The sequence below is a fragment of the Argopecten irradians genome, chromosome 3 (assembly GCF_041381155.1).
Source record: "Argopecten irradians isolate NY chromosome 3, Ai_NY, whole genome shotgun sequence".
Lineage (NCBI taxonomy): Eukaryota > Metazoa > Mollusca > Bivalvia > Pectinida > Pectinidae > Argopecten > Argopecten irradians.
Genome location: NC_091136.1, coordinates 55,326,740 through 55,352,901, shown reverse-complemented (window position 1 = coordinate 55,352,901; position 26,162 = coordinate 55,326,740). Strand labels below are relative to the sequence as shown.

The 26,162-nt window shown below is 34.8% G+C and overlaps 1 protein-coding gene across 1 annotated transcript; it reads left to right on the top strand.

Moving 5' to 3' along the window:
* The first annotated feature begins 1,679 nt into the window (after nucleotides 1-1,679).
* Nucleotides 1,680-26,129, top strand: LOC138319129 (uncharacterized). The gene is made up of 6 exons (XM_069262060.1): nucleotides 1,680-1,815; nucleotides 15,908-17,315; nucleotides 18,535-18,983; nucleotides 19,364-19,526; nucleotides 19,839-20,007; nucleotides 20,389-26,129. Exons 1-6 carry the CDS (start codon nucleotides 1,750-1,752, stop codon nucleotides 20,573-20,575), a joined length of 2,442 nt encoding a protein of 813 aa, XP_069118161.1. The 5' UTR covers nucleotides 1,680-1,749; the 3' UTR covers nucleotides 20,576-26,129.
* Nucleotides 26,130-26,162: the final 33 nt, after the last annotated feature.

Below are 26,162 nucleotides of genomic sequence, written 5' to 3'. Positions count from 1 at the left end.
AACTAGGTGGTCACTTTTATAGACTTTGGTGCGTATAGGCCACAGGGCAGAACCCGGAGCCTACCTCACAGAGGCGGGCGGTTAACAGAAGCCCAAAATTGAGGCGGTGTCAAGGGAGCGTTAGGAAGAAGAGGAAAGATAAGATCCAAAATTAAGTCGCCTCTTGCGATCATGCAATATAGGGGCAGCAGATACAAATTTAACACCCTACCTGCAGGGTCGTATTTTTTTTTATTTTTATTTTTTTCTTTGTGTGTTTGTTAGGGGTGTTTCGATCATATAATTATAGACGTTCTAGTGTAATCAAGTTGGTACTTTTATTATCAACCCAGAATATAAGGAAATTAAAAACAATAGGAAAATATATAGATTTGACTTTTAAAGCTACGAGATACTATAATTTCTAATTTAAGTTAATTAATATTGCAAGGTTTTGAAATGTGCATTATAAATTATTGATATTTTGTCTCATGAAATGGTATTGATAAACACATAATATATTAATCGTACAATGTACCTAGTTTGTTATACAAAATGAAGTTATATGTTTGTCCAGCACTGCCTGTATTGTTACATTGTTACATTTTCACTGGATCTGTATGGCAAGCCAAGTTCCTTTTTATATTTCCCGATATCGGCAATACTTTTGCCGATATCGAAAATTGAATTTCCCATATTGAAATTCTAATTCTGATATCGGATATTCTAATTTTGATATCGGAAACTCTATTTTTCATATCGGAAATTAGAAAACAAATTTCAATATCAGAAATTGTATTACATGATAATTGTATTATCATACATCATGCTCATATAACAAGCAGGATGAGAGAGAATTTCTGATACCGGAAATTCAATTTCTGTTATCAGGAATTACTAAGATTTTCCGATATCGGGAATAGAATTCCCTAGGACCTATACCAGAAATAGAATTCCTGATATCGGAAATAGAACCTCCAATATCAGATTTAAATTTCTGATATGGAAAATTGTTTTCTAATTCCTGATATCAAAAATAGAATTTCCGATAACGGAATTAGGCTCCTCGATATCGGAAATTAACAGAAATTTAATTTCGATATTGTAAATTCTAATTCCAATATCGGAATTAATAGAATAAAAAGTAACTTGGCTTGCCATAGATCTGTGCGATTTCTTGTGTTCAAAATGATGAACATAATGTGTATGTTTCTGCTGCATGTAAACCAGAGATTTAGTATATTATGTCCATGAATATATTATATAACGTTTAGCTTGTATACCAATACGACGCTAATAAAAATATTGATTTATTTGTGTGGATAAATGTATATTGTGGTATTCATAATCATAGTAATAACAGATCGATTATGTCCCTAAATGACAATAAAAAATATCATTTACACCACTACTGGTTTATAACACCATTGGTAGGTAGGCCTAATCCAATGAGTTATTCACTTAAATAATTTGTAATTTATTTTAGTTCATGATGATATGAATGTCTATCTAAACTTCGATCTGACAAATAGGCCTCAAAGAGAAAAAAAAAGAGATATAGCATTGGTAACAATAACATGCTTTTAGATTTTCCTAATGTCTTCCTGTTAATTGTTGATTCGTTTACATTGTTAGGACAAAGGACAGATAAAATTGACGTTATCGATTGTTTCGACCCTACAAGGCCTATCGTAGGACCACGTTTTCTGGCTGTAAAACCCACAGCGCCCTCTCGCGGATTTAACAGGAACGAAGCCATCAGTAGGAAACATGGCGACAGACTCCACCGAGGAGGTCGCAGGAAAAGTTCCTCATACCTCCGATGAAGATGATGAGGTAATATTTTGTTTATTTTCAGCTTTATACATCATTTGACCTTAGATTCATATGAGAATTATTGAAGTTAATCATATATTATGGCCGCTAGCAGGGTGTCTCCCGACCCACCATATCAAAACACGGTGAAAATTGACGATAATTTCTTCACTGTCCATCATGATTTGGTGTATTCTGTCGAAAGCCTGTGTCAGAGTTTGAAAATTCATTGATGGATATCTTATTTATTTACTAATTAATGGAGCAAAATTGATTTTAGGGCTGTATTGCGAATAACGAATCCGTAGTGAACTTTTCCTACAAGGTGATAAAAATGTGTTGGATTCGTGACTCGTGTGCCTTACGCCACGGTGTGGTGTGTGAGAGGCGTGGTAACATCGCAGTGTTGTTGTTTACGGTTTTTGTTGTGGTCACGCTTCATTAGGCATTATATTGTCTAGAAGGCCCAGATTAGATCGAATCTGATCAGATCTAACTTGTCTCAATGTGCTGCAAAGATAGATCCGGATCAACCATAATTACGAGGAAATATTTTGATTTGATGAATCATGACATGTAACATATAACATATCACCAGCACGCGTACGGAAAACTGACTTGTTTACTAGGGTAAGATTTATATTTAGTTCTGCAAGTCATTAGATATCCACATAGACCACAGAAGCCTAATAGATTGTAAAGATGTTGGATTGATCTTTAAGGATGATTCAATCTCAATTACAAGGTAAGTATGGTATTCAACTGTAGTAGTACCCCTTGAACTGAAAGCTGGCAGAAAAGGATTTCTTGAGAAAAAGCAATAAAGAATGTTATGAGCTTCATTTTTTTAATGATGTTAAAAATTTTAAGTATCATCATAACATATTCTACCTAATAAAAGCGCAAAGTAATAATTGAAGGGAATAAGAGGTGCTAATAGGACCAAATCTAGACAATCTTTTGATAAAGTAATTTAACAGCCCAACATAATTGAAGCTAATGAATTTGCATAAGAAATTAAATAAAGAAAGTGTTGATGGTTAATTTCCAGCATGTATTCAATGAGGTACTTGAAATTGAGGTTTCAAAAAGGGGAGACAGATGCTTAACGGGTGAAAAACAGTATTGAAAAAGAAGATGAAATAATAGAACATATCAAAAATATGCTAATGTATAATTTTTCCAAAAAAAGTGTAGAGAATTTGTTGGTATCATCACAATCAATAATGAATTGAAGACATTACGACCTACTAATTTATTTATTATTATCAATTATAATAATTGGTTGCAATATATATATAGTTTAGCTTCTTATATTTTCCCTAATGGGATAACAAAAATGAAACAGCAGCATTAGGAACTAATTTATTGGTTGATTTTTTTAATGCTCATTGTATACCTGTATCATATTAACAGTTTCACAATTCATTCAGCCAAATGGGACAATACATACAGGTAAAGTTTGTAAATATGCAGTCTTAATTTACTGCACTTATAAGTTCTCAATGTCATATATACTGCTATAGGTGTTTATACCAAGGACATATATAAGAGAAGGATAAGTCACACTGGGTTTTGGGGGAGTACATCGTAGGAGCTTTTGTGTTTGTGCACTGACCGTGATGTTGGGCCGCGACTGATTTTCCTTTGATATCCGCAGGCGCAGCCTTTGATGTAGCTTCCGGGTGCGAGGGTTACCGTCTTACTTTCTGAAGCAGGGCCGTCATTTCATGAGCTGTCGTATTTTTTAACGAAGATTTAAGACATGTCTCCTAAATATTCCATTCTTAAAACAAGTGATAAACGTTGTGAAATTTAATAAACTTTACATTGGTGTTTCGTTTGACTCGATAAGACAAGTATTTGTTGAGAAAAACGGTTTTTATTCCCGGTTCATAGGCGTCTCGCGTGGTGTTCAGTAGTGTAAAGAGACAGTCACGAATCCTTCTCACTTATAAATCCTTGTTTTATACATAGGTACTCCACTAAATGACTTGTGATGGAAAAGATTACTCTTTGGAAAAGTTAATTATCATGTCTCAAAAATCCTTTTGAATCTCTATTCCCTGACCAGTGTAAACCATTGGAAAACTTGGCTGATCCACAATTAGCTCAGACTCTTGAAATACTACAATTAAAAAGACAATTAAATTGATAAGATATTGTCTCATCAAACGATATTGCATACATGATGTATTATGAAGTTCTAATTGTCTGTAGTATGCAAATGATAAACTGCTGAAGTAGCGTATAAATCTGTATATTACCTTATGCTAAACTATTTCAAAACAATGTTTTGTATATATATGTGATGCACAAATATAATGATATTGCGAAATTTTGAAATATCAGAAAATTACATATACAATTGCATTAGAGCTAGCTGAGATCTAGAGGCATTAAGGCAATTTAAATCCATCTAAAGATGAGATTTTTTAGAATCCATCTAAGATAAGATTTTAATGATTTTTTTTTAATCTTATAAAAAAAAAATACATAGGATTTATAATGGAATATTTACTTATAAATAACTGTGCGTAAAGACTTTTTGACCTGACACTATAACTACGGTATGTAATTTGAACAAAATTCACTGTTAATAAGTAATCTAAATTCACCTACATGTATGTATGTAATATGTATCCAACAGAGATTTCTAAAACAGAGCTTCAAAAATCAAGTTTTCTTTTTGCCTGTCATGTTCAATTCATCTCCAGCAGATAGAATCTTTTTATTTTTTTATTGTTTTTTTTTCTCTGTTCTCTGTACACCGACATTATCTGATATAATATAAGAAAAATATGTGTGTAGTAAGAAAATAGAAAAAAATACAGTGTAACAACAAAGTTCTCTATAAAATCAACATATCAGCCAGTTCCTGACCAAATATAATCAAAATTTTTATGAACTCTGTAATCTTCAGGTAGAAAATCTGATCTTTTACTGAGACTTTTTGTTTTATTATATATCATATACATGTATAATAAGACACTATAAAATGACTTGCTACATTATTAAGATTTATATGTTTGTTTATAAATTGCCTATACAACTTGTTTGATTATTAAGTATTCATATTTAAATTGTATTTATTGACCAGTTATATCAGCTTGTATACAGATGAGCTATTGATTATGTTACTCCAACACTGGAAATTAAAGTAAGCTTTATATTCTGCATTTCAAAATCAGAAATGATATATTTGCAGTACACTGTGTACATTGAAATGATCTGTAAATGTTCACATATATGTAAATATTTTCTATTCTCATAGCTGAAATTGATAATAATCTAAAAGCCTATATAAGATATTGTTTGCTCAGTTGACAGCACTGGTATTTTTTACTTGAATATTTTTCATCTGACTGCAATTTAACATTAAATTTTGCCAGGATTAAAAAAAGAGGTGCTAGAATCTCTGTCTAGATGTGTTAAGCTGTTGTTTAAAGGATTTATGACAAACACAGCCTTGTTGATAGGATCTTTCAGTATGTATATCTTAGGATATTATACCTGAAGTGTCATGAATGATTATATAGTAGTTGTACAGATCAGTATGCTGTGATGTTCTATGCCACAGTGTATTCTGCAGGATAACATTGTGATGGTGAGGTCAGTGTAAAACTGTACTCTGTGACATCATGAGCGAGTAAGATTCTTCTTGTCACATTCAATGCTAATCATTGCCAGTTGATGAGCCTCAGCGGGGCTCCATTTGCAATTTCAACAATGGAGTTGAAGTTCATGCTTTAAATTATTCAAGAGGACAATTGATCTTCTCATTGTGTGGTATGGCTGCTATATCATCTGTCATTGCTCTTCAGGCTTGATACATGAGTACATCCAAAATAATATGAAGTATATTCTCAACATTAAACAATATTCCACAGCTTTATATATATAAAATGTCATCCTAGAAAGGTTTAGCAGTAAAATTGCAAATGACCAGAATTGGGTCTATTATATATATGGTTCCCTTGGAATTGTAGATATAATAAAGAAATGATAAAAAGTAATTATTTCATATCTTGAATACAAATATATAGTGAAAAAAAATTAAAATGAGTTGCATGATTTCTATCTAAGTGATAAAGATGTTTAAAGATGCTCCACCGCCGACGGAGCATAAACGATATTCATCATTTGAACAATAATTGGTGTTAATCGTGTATATATATGTTTAATTAACACAAAAAATAATATAAAATAATTTATTTTGCCTTTGGTGCATGTGCAATCAATACTTCATTCCATATAGGATATAGTTCCACGGAATTTTTTCGGGATGCAATTAATTATTTTTCATATTTTTTACTTGAAGTAAAATTAGAAGCTCAAACTTTTCAATGCTGGTAATGGTGTTAAGTAAGTAACTTGTAATTGAAGAAAAAATACCAAATCACCTGCTCCTGCTTTTGATAGTGAAAAAATACCATTTGTCAGCGGTGGAGCATCTTTAAGAATTATAGGTTTCAAAATAAGTGGAGATTATTTGACACTGGAATCTTTGTGAAGTAGTTTTAATTAGCTGGTGACCAACCAGGGTCATAAGTGGAGATTATTTGACACTGGAATCTTTGTGAAGTAGTTTTAATTAGCTGGTGACCAACCGGCATCCTAGATCTGCATTAGTTTTTATGATAAATACTTTGCATCTTATTCTGCTAAAGTTTTAGTGAGTATAATCAGGGCATGTGTTAATTCACATTATACATGTAAGTGCTTGAGATGAGAAGCCTAAATGAGGTGAAGGCTGCAGATACCCAATCATCCTTCATTTGTATGAGATGTGTCACTATGGGAAACACTGTAAGGAAGCTTTACTAAATGTCTTTTTTAGGATCATCTTCCTTATTTTCCAGTAAATTGATTGTGAGCCGACATTTGTTTGGTCAGGATGTTACGATGGCCGATAGCAGCCTGACACAAATATATAGTAAAGTAAATGTGTCACGCTGTTTAACAGCATCACTATGACACAAAAATCTCTAGTAAAGTAAATGTGTACCGATAATTTGTACAGTAAACAGCATGACACAAAAATCTCTAGTAAAGTAAATGTGTCACGATATTTTGTACAAAACATAATGACACAAAAATCTCTACATACTTTTTGAGAGGTCATTATAAATGCACACTTTCAAAATAGTTAAAAACAGCATTCCTAATGTTCACACCCTATCCTATCTATTATGATATTTGAACATCAAGATATATGCTATAACATATTTGATTAAAACAATCACGCATTGACAGACTTAATTACATGATTTATTTATAAATATGCTCAAGCGTAATACATTATGGTATTTCCTGTCAATTTGTGGACAGTTTATATGGATCCATATAAATCTGACATACTTTCTTCAATCCTTAGTATAAAGTCTTTGTTTTCAATGAACCGACACCTTTTAGAGTATGCTAAACAGAAAGTATCATATTGGGAGATCGCTCTACTTTCATAAAAGCAGTATGGCGTAATGTTGAGGTACTTTTTTTCCAGACAAGTATATATGCAAGTAATATCGAGTTTTCGTAGAAAATACCCAGTAAATTTAATAACTATTATTTGTTCAAAGGCGTTAAAGAAGAACCTGTCATTTAAAATGTTCTTTTCTATATGAATTGATTCTCTCAAAATACAGGATGATACAATGTAGTTGTCTATTTCACTTATTTTTTATGTTTCAATGTTTTGATACAGTACTAACGCTACTGGTAAAAGACCACAAAAATCTTGGAAGTCCGTCTAAAAGGGGGTCACTTCGTCATACAATAGCATATTCATGTCACGTCAAAAGCATGCCTGTAAATGAAAACAATGAACATGTATGTAAAGTCCCTTCACCTTTGTTAGAACACAAAAACGTCTATCGTCTTCTTGTAGCTTCAGTAGGCAGAAGTATCCCAATATTTGTCTGCCACTCTGGAATACCATACCTATTTCCGCGAAAAGACACTTTGTCCAAAAATGACATGTTTGATTACCTACACATTCCGGTCCCCTTTTACACGAGAGATTTTTGTGTCATGCTATAATGTAAAACAGCGTGACACATTTTCATTTGGAGAGATTTTTGTGTCATTATGTTTTGTACAAAATATCGGTACACATTTACTTTACTAGAGATTTTTGTGTCATGCTGTTTACTGTACAAATTATCGGTACACATTTACTTTACTAGAGTTTTTTGTAACATGCTGTTTACTGTACAAGTTATCGGTACACATTTACTTTACTAGAGTTTTTTGTAACATGCTGTTTACTGTACAAGTTATCGGTACACATTTACTTTAGTTACTAGAGTTTTTTGTGTCATGCATTTTACCGTACAAATTATCGGTACACATTTACTTTACTAGAGATTTTTGTGTCATGCTGTTTACTGTACAAATTATCGGTACACATTTACTTTACTAGAGTTTTTTGTAACATGCTGTTTACTGTTCAAGTTATCGGTACACATTTACTTTAGTTACTAGAGTTTTTTGTGTCATGCATTTTACCGTACAAAATATCGCTACACATTTACTTTACTTGAGATTTTTGTGTCATGCTGTTTACTGTACAAATTATCGGTACACATTTACTTTACTAGAGATTTTTGTGTCATGCTGTTTACTGTACAAGTTATCGGTACACATTTACTTTACTAGAGATTTTTGTGTCATGCTGTTTACTGTACAAATTATCGGTACACATTTACTTTACTAGAGATTTTTGTGTCATGCTGTTTACTGTACAAATTATCGGTACACATTTACTTTACTAGAGATTTTTGTGTCATGCTGTTTACTGTACAAATTATCGGTACACATTTACTTTACTAGAGATTTTTGTGTCATGCTGTTTACTGTACAAATTATCGGTACACATTTATTTTACTAGAGTTTTTTGTAACATGCTGTTTACTGTACAAATTATCGGTACACATTTACTTTACTAGAGATTTTTGTGTCATGCTGTTTACTGTACAAATTATCGGTACACATTTTCTTTACTAGAGTTTTTTGTAACATGCTGTTTACTGTACAAATTATCGGTACACATTTACTTTACTAGAGATTTTTGTGTCATGCTGTTTACTGTACAAATTATCGGTACACATTTTCTTTACTAGAGTTTTTTGTAACATGCTGTTTACTGTACAAATTATCGGTACACATTTACTTTACTAGAGTTTTTTGTAACATGCTGTTTACTGTACAAATTATCGGTACACATTTACTTTACTAGAGATTTTTGTGTCATGCTGTTTACTGTACAAATTATCGGTACACATTTACTTTACTAGAGTTTCTTGTAACATGCTGTTTACTGTACAAATTATCGGTACACATTTACTTTACTAGAGTTTTTTGTAACATGCTGTTTACTGTACAAATTATCGGTACACATTTACTTTACTAGAGTTTTTTGTAACATGCTGTTTACTGTACAAATTATCGGTACACATTTACTTTACTAGAGATTTTTGTGTCATGCTGTTTACTGTACAAATTATCGGTACACATTTACTTTACTTGAGATTTTTGTGTCATGCTGTTTACTGTACAAATTATCGGTACACATTTACTTTACTAGAGATTTTTGTGTCATGCTGTTTACTGTACAAATTATCGGTACACATTTACTTTACTTGAGATTTTTGTGTCATGCTGTTTACTGTACAAATTATCGGTACACATTTACTTTACTAGAGATTTTTGTGTCATGCTGTTTACTGTACAAATTATCGGTACACATTTACTTTACTTGAGATTTTTGTGTCATAGTATTACTGTTAAACAGCGTGACACATTTACTTTACTATATATTTGTGTCAGGCTGCTATCGGCCATCGTAGGATGTACACACTTAGGACAATTTATAAACAGGCTTGTGGCTGCAGGGCCAGGACAATGTATAAACAGGCTTGTGGCTGGGCCAGGACAATTTATAAACAGGCTTGTGGCTGCAGGGCAGGACAATTTATAAACAGGCTTGTGGCTAGGCCAGGACAATATATAAACAGGCTTGTGGCTGGGCCAGGACAATTTATAAACAGGCTTGTGAGACTGGGCCAGGACAATTTATAAACAGGCTTGTGGCTGGGCCAGGACAATGTATAAAACAGGCTTGTGGCTGGGCCAGGACAATGTATAAACAGGCTTGTGGCTGGGCAGGACAATTTATAAAACAGGCTTGTGGCTGCAGGGCCAGGGCAAATTATAAACAGGCTTGTGGCTGCAGGGCCAGGACAATGTATAAACAGGCTTGTGGCTGGGCCAGGACAATTTATAAACAGGCTTGTGGCTGGGCCAGGACAATTTATAAACAGGCTTGTGGCTGCAGGGCCAGGACAATGTATAAACAGGCTTGTGGCTGGGCCAGGACAATTATGAACAGGCTTGTGGCTGGGCCAGGACAATGTATAAACGGCTTGTGGCTTGGCCAGGACAATTTATAAACAGGCTTGTGGCTGGGCCAGGACAATGTATAAACAGGCTTGTGGCTGGGCCAGGACAATGTATAAACAGGCTTGTGGCTGGGCCAGGACAATTTATAAACAGGCTTGTGGCTGGGCCAGGACAATGTATAAACAGGCTTGTGGCTGGGCCAGGACAATTTATAAACAGGCTTGTGGCTGGGCCAGGACAATTTATAAACAGGCTTGTGGCTGGGCCAGGACAATGTATAAACAGGCTTGTGGCTGGGCCAGGACAATGTATAAACAGGCTTGTGGCTGGGCCAGGACAATTTATAAACAGGCTTGTGGCTGCAGGGCCAGGGCAAATTATAAACAGGCTTGTGGCTGCAGGGCCAGGACAATGTATAAACAGGCTTGTGGCTGGGCCAGGACAATTTATAAACAGGCTTGTGGCTGGGCCAGGACAATTTATAAACAGGCTTGTGGCTGCAGGGCCAGGACAATGTATAAACAGGCTTGTGGCTGGGCCAGGACAATTTATAAACAGGCTTGTGGCTGGGCCAGGACAATGTATAAACCGGCTTGTGGCTGGGCCAGGACAATTTATAAACAGGCTTGTGGCTGGGCCAGGACAATGTATAAACAGGCTTGTGGCTGGGCCAGGACAATGTATAAACAGGCTTGTGGCTGGGCCAGGACAATGTATAAACAGGCTTGTGGCTGGGCCAGGACAATGTATAAACAGGCTTGTGGCTGGGCCAGGACAATGTTAATCTATGTACATTTAGTTTACTGCAATGAGTCAAAGAAAAGTGTGATTTCGATAAATGCACTTTTTTAAAAGTTAAAAAAGTGTGCAAGCACTGCATTTATTCTCTGTTCATACTCTTATCATAATCATAAATATTTCCTAGAAAAGAATGCTGAAAATTAAAACGAGACATCTGGTGTACTGGTATAACTACATGTACATGTAATATAGATTGTATGATATATTTATAGTACTGTGAAAGTCTGGACAGGTTAACAGTCATGGTCAGTCTATACTCCTGTTTGGTCTGTAAAAGTTTGATGTAGTGAAACTTAAAACAGATTAGACAACACGAGTATGAAGCTTGCAATTGGTAGTCCCTAGTAGTGTTCTACTCCGACTTACTCTGTGTAGCTGTATGGGTAAGGTTTGGGTCGGTGATATGATGCTCTAGTGTAATATAGTGTTTAAGTCAAAACAGATTAGCTGTAAGGTGAAGGATTACAACTGTGGCTATCTTCAAGGTTATAAAAGAGAAATCGGAGTCAGCTTGTTATAGGAGCCATTTACTGGACTCAGTCTGCCTAGCTGGTACAAGGAGGTGCCAAAACATGCTGTTCTCATTATTTGTTATCTAAATAGATACTTTGGGTTGATAATTAAATCTGTATGAGATTAAAGTGATCAGTATCTTCCTGAAAAGTATACCTATATAAATATCCATGAGATGCAAGTAATTATATATAATTATGATGTGATGGGTTGGGGTCAGAAGCAAATTAAATTATAGAAATATTATACTTACCGAATATATATATTGGGCAAAAGTCCTGTTTTAATCTATAAAGAAAAACATTAAATAAGTTTTATGGAAGGTCAGAATGCATTGGGTACATAAGCCAGGCTTTATACTCGGTGCAATACTATAATTAAAGGCTACTGAATGTACTATACTTTTCAAAGCTGACATTATAACAATGATCTCCCATGGATGTTTCTGTTACCTCATTATTTCTCTGTAATTAGTGATGGGTTACTATAATTAGTGAAGGGTTACTATAATTAACAATGGGTTACTATATAAATACTGATGGGTTACTATGATTACTGATGGGTTACTATAGTTACTGATGGGTTACTGATGGGTTACTATAATTACTGATGAGTTACTATAATTACTGATGGGTTACTATATAAATACTGATGGGTTACTATGATTACTGATGGGTTACTATATAAATACTGATGGGTTACTATAATTACTGATGGGTTACTATAGTTACTGATAGGTTACTATATAAATACTGATGGGTTACTACAAATACCGATGGGTTACATCCTATAATTATTGATGGGTAACTATAATTACTGATGGGTTATAATTACTTTATGATTAGTGATAGGTTACTGATGTGCTTGCCTGAAGGGTTGTCCCTGTAGTTGAGTTCTATATAAGATGTGTTTGCCACTGACTGATGTGGAAGCTATAGATCTAGATCTATTGTTCATTGAACTCTGTATAAAATATATAGGACAGCAAAAAGATTCCACTGATTTGATGTCTCTGGTTAAACTTCATGTATATTTGCTCACTAGGAATTAAAGCTTTTTCATGGTGAGGATGATGATCAAGAGCAAAAAATGTATTACACATGTATTATGATATGGGAATTTCACATCTTGTGCTGCTGTAGAATGGGAATAGATGGACTAAGACTGTAACATGAACTCAGTAACCAAAATCTGGTATCTTTTATATGAAAATGTTTGACAAAATATTATCTGATAGTACATGCGATACATTTTGTTTCATCAACATATAAAGCATGTTTGACTCTATCTGTGAAATAGGTTCTGCTACAATAGCTAGTTTCTGTGGGACATACAGCAGTGGTTTCCAAAGATGACCCAATTATAAAGGTGGTTTATTGGGAGTTTCCTTGTCCAGCATAGGTTTGAACTTGTCTGGATAAGTGAATGTGTGTGTCCCATAAAACCCTGTATTTTACCATGAATAATGTATCTGATTAAGTAGGACAAAAACACACAAAAGTCTTTAATAATAAAGTAATGCTGGCCCGATATGTGTATCCTTTACTGTAAACATGGATCAATACTATGGAGAAAAGAGAAGAGCTGTGCTTCCAATGTCAGATCTATATACTTCATTACAGTAGTAGGATTGTACATATAATCAAGGTCTTAGAGATACAACAGGACAAGTGACAGTTTGTGTTCCAGATTTAACTTAGAGATGTAAGGGTGCATTCAAGGCCTATTTTGTCTTCAAACTGTAATGTTATCTGGTATTTTCAATGAAGAAATATTAATGTAACAAATTAACAGTGTTAATTAGAACATGAATATCATGTGTATTCATTAAATTGTCTTCACTAAAAACTAATTTGATAGCATTGACTAATTTGGAATCTCAAATATTACTGTAACTGCTGTTATTTCATGCAGTTTTCACAATTACAGCAATTAATTGACAGTCAAAAATTATGTCAAATTATGACACCATATAACATTACATGTTTTACAGCATTTTACTCTATAAAAGTGATTTTCAAACAGTGTGATATTCATAATGCATAGATATGGATAAAATGTACATTGGAATGCTGTAGATAAAAAAATCTAAAGGGCCAAAAGCTATCCCGGCTTTTGTTACATAGACCAACAAGGGTACATTGTTACATGAAATTTTCATTATACACTAACAGGGTACAGTGATTGGCAATCAGTTCCACAATTGAGGGATACAGTATTCGGCCCAATAAGCGCCCAGTGCGCTTAAAAAATTGAAGCAACTCAGGGGGCGCTTAATAGAACAATTTTGGACTAGCCTTTCATAAAATTATTCTACAAAGTAAGCCATAAATCAATTTGCAAAAGAAACTGGTAAGAAAAGTTTTCATATATTCAGTCTGCATTCAATTCAAAGTAAGTGAAATTGAAGCCTAAAAAAGGGGAGGGGCGCTTATAGGGATGGAGACGCTTATTGGGTCGAATACGGTATTTGAGGAATGCCAGTCCAAGTTAGAGGGGTTTTAATGAAATTTGGAGCCCAAAAGTGAAGTTTGAAATGTACATTAACAGTACAATATGTATAAAACTGTGACCAGTTAATACATACTCCTCACTGTTTCAAACATACATGAGTCCCTATGGATTTTCCTTTTTCCAAATTATGATAATGTCTCAAGTTTTTCAGTAGTAGATTATATTATAAATCAAAACTATATACTCAATGTTTAGCTTTACGTTATGAATGAGGATAAAATATGTGGTTGGTAAAGAAAGTAGACCATCAGCCAATAAGAGAGTCTGAGGATCACTACTTTAGCTTGCAACCCAACACTAGTTCCTTGTACAAGATATCAAAATGTATATGTTTACACAGGACTGACCTTATGATAACTTCCTGTAGCTATTTACGTCGGATGTTAGCCAGGAATAATATCATAATAGGAGATTGAACTATTTTGCATGGACTGCACAAGAGCCATGTAGGTCATTAATACAGAACCCAGTACATTCTGTATATACATGTCTATAAAATATATTAAAGGTTGTAATCGCTGTTTAGATTGCATGATATACAGCTGCTTGTCATGGTGATAAGAATCTGTGAGTATAGTTGATCTAGTTTGCTTTGTTGTGTGGTGTTTATACTCTGAAGCTCGATGCTGATATATAGTTTGTGTGTGTAGATAGATCGCTGCTCCTACATAACTCTGTGTTTAAAGATCAATACAGTCTGTTAAAGGGACCACTCCGTGCCATCTCAGTGTATAACCAGTATATCCTCATCTCAACACGTCTGTTCAACTTTGTGATGATATACATGTATATTTATTTAGCCAAGGATGGTATTTACTTATTTTGGCAAAGACTACATTAGACTTTATGATTACAAGGCTGTATTATTGGCTGAGCATTCAATTTTATATTAGTTTTTGTCACTGGTCATCTGGATTTTGGTATGACTATGAATAATGGGTCACAGTGACTGAGTGTTTAAGATGTCCCAACATATTACCACAAGCTCTCCACCTCTGGGTCATGAGTTCGAATCCCATGTGTGGCATTTGCCAGGTACTAACCGCTGGTTGATTGTTTTTAGCTGGCCTCCTGAAGAGAGGCCTAGGGGCTTATATGGAATCACTCTGGCATCGGTGTCAACGTCCCAGATTAAGGTTTTGGTGTAAGTGTTGAAAAACTGTTATCTGTAGCAAAGGACATTGATTTCTTCATTGATTACAGATTGTTAGTGTTGTGATGGGTATAAACTATCTTTTTAAAGGAGAAAATGCTGGATTTTGATAATTTCAAGAGCCCAAAGGGCCGAAATCACCAGTTTAAGGTTTTGGTGTAAGTGTTGAAAAATTGTTATCCATAACAAATGATGTTGATTTCTTGATTAATTTAGGATTATAAGTGTTGTAATAGGTATGAGCTATCATTTTAGAGAAGAAAATGCTAGATATTGGGAATTTGAAGAGGTCCAATAGGTAAACTTCTTCTTGCATGATAATGTCTCTTATGTCTTTAATGGCTGCCAGAGGCAAGCTTTGCTGTTCTCAAACAGCTCTTGTTCTCAGGGCACTCCAGTTTTCCTCCACCATCAAACCTGGCATGTCCTTATATGACACTGGCTGTTAATAAGATGTATATCTAACAAACCAATATACACCAATGACCATAAAGCTGCGCTGGTTATTTATAATACTTACTCAAAATTATGATAGTCAAAATCCTCAGGATTTAAAATTTCATGATCATAGCTAGTGCTTTGTCCCACGAAATTACAAAAAAATTTCATACCCTTAAAAGTAACCTGCTATACATATCTTCTCTGAAACCTTGTCATTCAAAAGCGTGTCCTATTATGATAATTATACTTATTATGATTGCATTGTCATGAATATGTCTTGTTTATTTTCAGAAGCCAGCTGGTGCTGATCTATGTAAGGGACTTATAAAAACTGAACAACCTTCAAATGACTTACTAAACAGTGAACTGAGTGAATCTAGTGACAACAATGGCGGCACCAGTGACAGTAGTATAGGTAATGACAGCACCGCCAGTGACTCAAGTCTGTCCCCAGTCAGACGCATATTCAAAACAGTCACTGGCACCAGTGGTAGGACTTATAAATTCAAACGTACTCTTGATGATTCAGGGATAGATGTAGAACTGCCTTCATCTCTGTTAGCAAAGCAACCCAGAGTTCATCTCGGTGAACGTATCGCAATATCTGGTGACGGACATATGTACAGTGTTCAAAGTGGTGGAAATGCTTCATCAAAAGGCAAGAAGATGAAAGAAAAAAAGAAAAAGAGTAAATCAAGTAAAAATGTGATGGAGACATATCTACCAGGTCGTAGGTTGAAAAGAGAAGCTAGCTTGAATGCTGCAGCACGCGTTAATATCATGTATGAAAAGGAGGTATCACCACCAAAGGCCAATAGAAAGGCCAGTATATCATCTACTGGAAGTGCTGTTACTAAAAAAACAAATGTCACACCAAAGAAAAGTTTACCAAAGAAAGTTCATAAAGAGAGTGAAAAAAACAAGAAGACTAAAGGAAAAATTGAATCTGTAAAATCTAAAGAGAAAACAAAAGCAATTGTTAAAAAATTAAAAGTAGACAAGGAAATTAAAGGTAAAAAAGTGACACCAAATAAAAAAGGAACGTCACCAAAAAACACAAAAACCAAATCCATTGTATCTAAATACAAACGGATAAATGAAAATAAGGCTAACAAAGGTAGTGATAACACATTGAAGAAGTCGGCCAAGAAAAAGAAATTGATTACTAAAGAACCAAAGAAAAGGAAACTGTCTGACAAAGATTTGATAAAGCCTAAAACGAAGAAAGTGAAAACAGACACTCAGCGGGCTGCAAGAACTGACTTGTCTACAGCCCCGAAAAAGCGTTACCCATCAGGTGTTCAGTGTATGGGTTGTTATCAACAGGCAATGTGTTCATCTAAGGGAAAGTTATACTGGGGGAAGTCTGACTTTAGTGAGGGCAAAGAAGGTGAAATTGTACCTGAGGAAACCAGTTGTCACCTCGATTCCAATCCACCCTCCTATACAAACGTACCCTCTCATGTTCAGATCGTGGAAGGATCACCCTATGTGAACACAGTAGTACCCCACCAGACACTGCCAGCGTGTCCACGATGTGCCCAGAGGAGTGGTCTGATCACGACCCCACCCTGCCAGTCCTATACACTGGGAGGTATCGGCAGCATCAGTTCTGTACAGGTGGTGTCTTATCCACAACATTTTGGCAGCTCCTTCCCTATCTCCTACCCCACCAGTCAGTCAGCTCTACCTCACTGTGGTAAGTATACGGGACAGCATATTATGATATATCCTGCTATGACAAAAAGTCAGACCTATATGCTCACTGTGGTAAGTATACGGGGCAGCATATTAGGATATATCCTGCTATGACAAAAGTCTGACCTATATGCTCGCTGTGGTAAGTATACGGGGCAGCATATTAGGATATATCCTGCTATGACAAAAAGTCAGACCTATATGCTCACTGTGGTAAGTATACGGGGCAGCATATTAGGATATATCCTGCTATGACAAAATTCAGACCTATATGCTCACTGTGGTAAGTATACGGGGCAGCATATTAGGATATATCCTGCTATGACAAAAGTCTGACCTATATGCTCACTGTGGTAAGTATACGGGGCAGCATATTAGGATATATCCTGCTATGACAAAAGTCTGATCTATATGCTCAATGTGGTAAGTATACGGGGCAGCATATTAGGATATATCCTGCTATGACAAAATTCAGACCTATATGCTCACTGTGGTAAGTATACGGGCAGCATATTAGGATATATCCTGCTATGACAAAAGTCTGACCTATATGCTCACTGTGGTAAGTATACGGGGCAGCATATTAGGATATATCCTGCTATGACAAAAGTCTGATCTATATGCTCAATGTGGTAAGTATACGGGGCAGCATATTAGGATATATCCTGCTATGACAAAAGTCTGACCTATATGCTCACTGTGGTAAGTATAAGGGGCAGCATATTATGATATATCCTGCTATGACAAAAGTCTGATCTATATGCTCACTGTGGTAAGTATACAGGGGAGCATATTAGGATATATCCTGCTATGACAAAAGTCTGACCTATATGCTCACTGTGGTAAGTATACAGGGGAGCATATTAGGATATATCCTGCTATGACAAAAGTCTGACCTATATGAATAACATGAATGTATACATACATAGAAATTAACATTGCATAATAAACTTTAAGGTATAAATGTTTTGAAAAAAAATAGAGGACAGGACCTTGACATATCTTCAAGGTCACAGGAGTCAATATGGCTTACAGTTACTTTTGTTTGAAATAGACAAAAAGTATCTCTATTACTCATGATCATTGGTTCTCAAATAATGCATACCATGAAATAAATGTAGCTCCAAAATTAATTTGATATACACGTAATCAATTACTTCACTGCTTTATATATACATGTAGTTGTGTAACTGATATTATTATTAATGTCTTTTCTCTAGGTTGTCCCGCCTGTTACAGTGCCTCTGGTATCTACTACCCCTCTACAACCACACCCATGCCCCATCAGCCCCTCCCCCATGACACCTGTCATGCTTCTTCCATCCCCGTACATGTCACAGAGTCTGAGGAATCCAAGAGCGATATTGACATTGACGTAGGCGAGCCCGACGACATCAAACCCTTCATGTCATCAGTGACACTGAAGGAACCAAGCAATGAAAAGTCTCAGAGAAAAACTTCAGTGAGTAGTATGAAGGGAAGCTCACAGAAAAAATCAACAGAGAAAAAGGTGACTGTTCAGGAACCCAGAGCTAAAAAGGCAGCAGAAAAAATATTGATGAAGCAGAAAAGTAAGGAAATAAAAAAGAAACCGAAATATAACAAGAGCATATCCCGACATGGCTGGGAGTTTGATGGAGAACCAGAGAGGAAGAAAGTCATGTCACTGGTAGGTTACTCTCCCATATATACAGTGGTTGTTGATAAAGCACAGATTATATGTCTTTGAAATATTTGACAAGAGAAGTGTTGCCACAGTCACTACAGACCAATCCAGAATCCTTTCTTGCTTTGTTATAGGTACATTACTGACGGTACCATGGCTGTCCTCTAGCTTTTCTGAATGTTCACCTAGCAAGAAAAAATGTACAGAAACAACTAGTACTGTTAATGGCTGCTTTAAGGTGTAGATGGAAACACATTTTGCAGATGAAAGACTTGACTCGATTGTGGCAAACACAGAACTTATGGCAGTGTATATCTGTAATGATATATAGACACTGTACAATGTGCTATATTATTTACAGTTTTTATGGTTTTGATTTTCAGTGGCTTGGAATGTCTGTGGAGACCAACTGTTACCAGGCTATCCGCCATGTTGATGGAGATGTTATCAGGGTGAGAGAATGTGTCTTGTTGTGCTCCGGACCTAAAAAGACAGACATTCCATATGTCGCCAAGGTGACCAACTTCTGGGAGCATCCGCATGATGGTAAGAAATGCAGTTAACTGATTGAAGTTGGTCTGCTTATTCAAAAGTAAAGATGTGAGATTTCTGGTTTAATGTTAACTATCTGTAGTGGATTGTGTTTTGAGGAGAAATCGAGTAGTCTGTACTGTTGTGGCTGGGCTCCAGGGAAAGACATTCTACTATAAACCGAAATCTCCTGAAGACATACAACTCAATCATCCTTTCCACATGCTTTCATGTAATTTTCATCATGCCGTTGAATGTATGTGGATGCTTATAAAATTTGCCCTCAACAATGTACATTTGATTAACAGAGTAGTTTTACCTTTACAGGTGAGATGATGATGAGCCTGCTGTGGTACTACCAGCCAGAACACACAGAATCTGGACGCAAGACTCACCATGCTGACTGTGAAGTGTTCGCCTCCAAACACAAGGACGAGAACAGTGTGGCATGTATCGATGATAAGGGCTATGTGCTGACATTTGCTGAGTACTGCCGGTAGGCTACAAACCATGCTTTGTATCTAAACTTCCATCATGTTTAATAAATTAATATCTAGTTAGGTAGCTAAATTAAATTAACTCCTTACTGCAGAGTTAAAAGGTCATCTAATTATAACTATATAAACTGCCTACCTCAAATGATTTCTTGTTCTTCCATCAAGGCCATCAAGACTGATTAATAAAATCTAGTAACTTATAGGAATAGTTTAAAATATTTGTAATATTTGGATACTGCTTTAATTGTCATGTTACATTGTTACAGTAAATGCTAAGGAGATTGTTTTCATTGTTTAATATGATCATTATATTGTATTGTTGGGTACTAACTGGTTGTTTCCATAGTGAGATATGATTAAATATCAATTTGTATTGTTAGGTACCGAGCAGAACTACAGCGACAGGAGAGTGGGATACCCCCTCAGCCGAAGGTTGTTCCTAGTCCGGAGGATGAATACGTACGCACCGGGAAACTGCCTCCTCAGGGATGCGACCCTAACAACGTGTATCTGTGTCGACAGGTGTATGACTTCAAACTTAAAAGAATACTCAAGAACCCTTCCTGACAATTAAACAAACCCTACAGAATGATGTACAACCTCAGGGAAACTTCTCATCAGTATGCACCATCAGTCAACGTTCATATCCCTGACCTCTAAACACAGACAAGGTCACTCTCCTTATTCCTAACCTCTTGGTAAACTCAAGATAACTTTATTTCACAGGCCTTAAAGTAAGCACAAGGTCTTTTTCCTTATTCCTAACCTCTTAGTAAAGTCAAGGTCAGTCACTCTCCATATTCCTGACCTCTGAACACAGTCAAGGTCACTCGTCTTATCCCAGACCTTTTAGTAAACTCGAGATCACTCTTATTTCACACACATATTAGTAAGCTCAAGATCACTCTTTTCCTCGACTTCTAATAAATACAAGGTCACTCTCCCCATTCCCATCCTACTAGTTCACTCTTGAAGAGTCTGCACTGTATCATAACAATAACAAATTTTAGAGATCAAAGAGAACCAGAGTCGACCGTCTTTTTCTACCAAGTAACATTTGTTGTATTGGTCATTAATTTAGGCTACTAAATACTAGTGATTCAATAAATGTTTCCCTTAATTAATCTATCCTTATCCCATTCATTTCCTTGGTAGCTAGACCATAGGAAATAGTTGCTGTGCAATTATTTCATTGCCCTTAAAACAAACTGTAAATCTGTTAATGTGCTTTAAAAACTTGTGTCAACTAGGCTTACAAGGTCTGTAGTAGTTTTTAGAATCCGTTTCCAGTTTGTAGTTGTTCCTGTGTAATAATGTAAATCTTGATTACATTATAGTTTGGCCTTGAAAAATATGTCTACTTTCAGTATCTATAATGCTTGCTTTTGTTGTTTTAATCACCTTGCATTTTATCTCCAAAATTATAGGAATTTTTATAGAATCTGCTCTATTTACAAATAATTTGACCGTTTCTCTGGTGATATTACAGGTTCTATTTGTTACTACCCATAGTAGCTACAAAGTTTCTTGTTTAGGACAGTAAGGCCAACCTTGTTGCCATTCCTATGCTCAAGTTCAGGTTTACAATTCTTACTTTAATGTTTCTAAAATTTCATGCTCACACCAAGAAATTAATGAAAGGGGACTTAGGATATTGTCTATATCTGTCCTGTCGTTTCCTAAAATTGGATTTGTATAGATTACTACAGAATTGTACTGGTGGCTATAAATAGAAAATCTAGTCAGATGCTATTGAGCAATTACATGGTTTAGGTGAATCAAGCATAAATAGGGCTTTAGGGAACAATTACATGGGGTAGGTGAATCAAGCATAAATAGGGCTTTAGGGATTGTTTTAATTTAGCTTTTGTTAACCTCCTTATGGTTATCTTTAATTATTGTCTAAAATACGTCTGCATTCAACAGTATTTCCATATATCCTAGTAAACACTTGGTGAACAATTATCTGTCCAAAAGTATATTAAACCTTCGGCAGTATTTAACTATCAAGTAAAAACCTAATACTTAGTCCTTGTGATCAGTAGGGTTTGGCTTTAGATGAGCCTTTAAACTACTATATAAAGAGAAGACTGGGGATTGTACATCATTTGGTAGGGTTTGTTGTATTGGCAAGAGTGGTATACTTGTATTATATGTGTGTAGAAAACACTAATGAGTGCAATAATTATGAGATGCCTTTTACATATTTTATTATTACCATATATTTAGTTTAATGTGTGAGATTTAAACAACAAATTAGAAGATTGAGCAATGAAATACAAGCTGATAGGGTCAATTAATTGATTTATCCCTTGATTTGTAAATATGATGTCTAGGTAATTGGGCTAGAATGTACTTACACAGCACCAAGTTTAGTCTTGTGTGTAGTGTTATATACATGTATTACACGAGTATTACACATGTTTGATGGTATAGTACATCGGAGATTAAGATGTGTGTGAATGAATAATAGTGATAACATAATGGATGTTTGTTAGAAACTGTCTGAATTTGTTATATGTGCTATAGATTTCATGCAATCCGTACCTGTTTGTCAATCTGTATCTACTGGTATAGAGTGTTTGCCTTACATATTGAGATAGTTTTATTTTTGTGATGCACCTGTTTTGAAACATTTTATGAGAGTACCTAGTATCGTGTGATAATTATTTGTCTACTACTGCAATTTGTACTGATGTCACACTATTGACCAATCATGTGATGTCTTGTAAAGAATTAATCAATCATGCATGTGGTATCATTTAAAGAGTTGGCCAATCATATTGTGTCTGTAATTAAAGATTTTGCTAATCACTTTTAATTGTGCAAATTGTTAAAACACTACACTTGGCGTTTTCAACACAACATGTGTCAAACATGTTTTGCCCCTGTTACATGTCATTAATGTATTTTAGTTGAATAGCAAACTACACATTTTTAGTCAAAAACTAATTACTTTGGTAGTTTTATTTATTGTGTTAGATATTTGAAATGTATCCTTTACTTAAAACTGTCTAGTTCTCTTAAATTAACGGATTATGTTGACTGGTTCACCCCTACAGAGATACAGCAGCATGATTACTTCCATTATTGTGGCAGCCTTCATTAGATTTCAATGTAGCCATAGTAATATTAATATCCAAGTATCTTGTTTTTAAAGTGTCCTGAATGCTGGGTTGAAAATAGATTTTTAAAACAGCTTGATTTAAAATAGGCTATTTTGATAATTGTACATCAAGGGTTGTCTGCTGCATCAAATTGGTTTAAATTAGATGTTTAAGGTTGTGCTGCAAAATTCATTGGAAAAAACCAGGTGAAAGTTGTTGTAAACAGATTTTTTCAATAATTTACATTATAAACATAGATTTAAAGGCCTGACAAGTGATGTTGAAAGGTGCAGAATTGAGGTGTATTTTGTTATGAGGTGAATGTATTGTTGTAAGAGGTGAGTGTTACCTAGTATTGTGTATCTGATATCTAGCATGGTCTGGTGTTCTGTGGAAATCCTGGTGTTGTTATGGTTCTTACATGCATATTTAGACTGCTAATGACTAGTCCCTTGTACATGTAAATATTTATGTTCTATTAAGTTTTAGATGTTTCCATTCCGTTCTTTTATCAGAAAATATTTTCCTTTCAAATTATTTATCTTTTTCCAGTGCTTGTATTTTACATATGCATAATGTAATCAATTCAAAGCCATTTCTTTAGTATTTGTGAATTCAAACTTTAAAATAGACAATTTGGTGTAATATGTTTCCCATGAATCTTGATGTAAAATCTATGTAGCACTCCAGATTTTAGTACATTGTTTTAAATGTATATTTTACAGATGTATGTGTTGGTCCTCTATAGCTGTTCGTGTAACAACAGTACATATGGGTCATTTGTAGTTACATCCACCTAGAAGTTCGATTTAAAACGTTCATATGGTGACAGGTTTGAAATAATTTGAGTTCTAAAGATTATAAAACTGTGAATATTTACCGAGAGGTATATTTGTATATTGTAGAACCTAAACTACCGGTATGATTGTTAGTCAGTGAGTTGTAACCTAAACTACCGGTATGATTGTTTGTCAATGTGACCTGGTGTTGTTGCTACACCAAAATATTATTGATAATGTGGAATCTAGTCATTGCATCTGAAAAATGTTAAAGTAGAATTGTATGTATTTGTTGTTGTTAAGTAGACCTGGAAATGGGCCGGCAATACACCATTTCCAGCTGTTAGACCAGTTCTAGCAATATTCCTTTGGGTTCAGGTCATTAGAGCTGTCCTACATTATATTACTGGAAGTATATCAATACTGACAAACTATGGTTTTAATAGAAGTGCCTCCCATAGCTTTTCAAGGATAATTCTGGAATTATACCTTTAAGCTTCATTTTTATTTAAATTTGAATTTAGGTAAAAAAAACCATCCCAGGTGTTGTACCCAACATTATTTGTTTGATGCGGTGGATATTTTGTTAAAGAGATCATGATGAAACTTTTGACTTCCAAATATTATTGATTCTTTATAACACTTTCCAAATCATTTTTGAACAGATATTGGGACATCTCAATGGTTATATAGTGTTTTATGCATTGTGATGTCAAATGGTGAACTCATTTGCTGAACCTCCTAAATGATATGATATGAGAGAAAAAAATTCTCTTTCATATGCTTGGTATGAAAGAAAGAGATATTCCACCCTCAGGTTCACTAAATATTAGGTGAAAGCCTCAGGCTTTGTCTAATTTAGTAAAATCTCGGATGGAATATCCGTAACCTATATACTCTCATATGGAAGTGTTATAGTCTGGTGTAAGTAATGAAGGCTTGGCCTATTGTTGTATGTAGTGGAGAGAAGCTTGTATGTGGACATGTAAATGGTGATAACCTACTAGTGTGCTGTGATCTATATATTAACCTCTTTGTTGCTAATCTGTTTTTGTTGTCTGTTATTGGATCCATAGTTTTATCATGAAACCAGTATCTGTTATAGTGGAGCAAGGAAAACAGTTTCTTAAATTTTTATCTTAATTTTTCTTTTTATGATTGTAATTACTTGTTAATTTTAGCGCAGCATTTTTTTGTTTCTGAATAGCAGTATGAATTAAACATGGTAAAGCATTTTATAGAGAATTTATAGGTTTAATGTAGTAGGAAATCTTCCAACTACTTGTTAGTGGAGTTATTTTACTTAAGGTTATATTTTAACATTCATATTGTAAATCTTCAAAACGTCCTGCTCAGAGGAATGTGTTCACAATGACAGCCATTCAAGATCAGGGATAATTACATAAGTATGTGAAAGTAAGCTTGCCTGAGAAATAATGCATTTAATATTAAAGATAAAGTGTCTATTTGTGGATTACAACAATCATTTTCTCTGTACACATTGCGACTATGTCCTTTCAATTGTTTGATATTAGTTGTACAGCTACTATTGTCATATTACTGTGATGTTGTCCATAGTATGCATTCATGCATTCATACAAGAAATTGTCCAGTTTCCATGTCTATATAAGGATTTGATTATGATTTGTCACGTCTTTGCCATGACCTTATATATAAGTTATTATCAATAATTTGCCATGTTATACAGAATTTTCCCCATGGTTTATTGAGGCCATATAGAAAACAATGAAGAATACCATGGATTGTTTTGACCATATAAAACTACTCAATATGAATTGATGTACCTTAGAAAGTGCAAACACTTGTGTGCTGCCACTGATTTTCACTTCGCAATACTGTCTCCCTAGCTGAGGTGCCAGCAATATTTGTATACAATTTGTTAATATTGGTGATTGCATAGAGTGAGACTGTAAAATGGGCATTATTGAAATCTAATGAAACTGCTCTTGGCCAAAAAGACAAAAACAAAAAATAACTACAACGTATTTACACAATAAAGAGTTGAAAAATGTTAATTAATTATATATAGTTTAACCCCAAAATATTGAAGATTTATAAAGAGATTTTTAAGTGACTTTAGTAAGCTGAACATTCAAAATTCTATAGGACAGAATGTTTATGAAAATTGTTGCTTTTGCTCTGTCTCGATGGTATGTGTCATTGATACAGCTTACTGGTATGTGGTTAGACACCAATAAACTTACTACACAGGTAGCTTTGTCATTAGTTATTTTTAACTGTTGAGAA

Coding starts and splice junctions, on each gene's coding strand:
- LOC138319129 (XM_069262060.1), top strand. CDS start 1,750: ATGGCGACAGACTCCACCGAGGAGGTCGCAGGAAAAGTTCCTCATACC. Junction 17,316..18,534: donor GTCAGCTCTACCTCACTGTG/GTAAGTATACGG, acceptor TCTTTTCTCTAG/GTTGTCCCGCCTGTTACAGT. Junction 20,008..20,388: donor ACATTTGCTGAGTACTGCCG/GTAGGCTACAAA, acceptor TTGTATTGTTAG/GTACCGAGCAGAACTACAGC.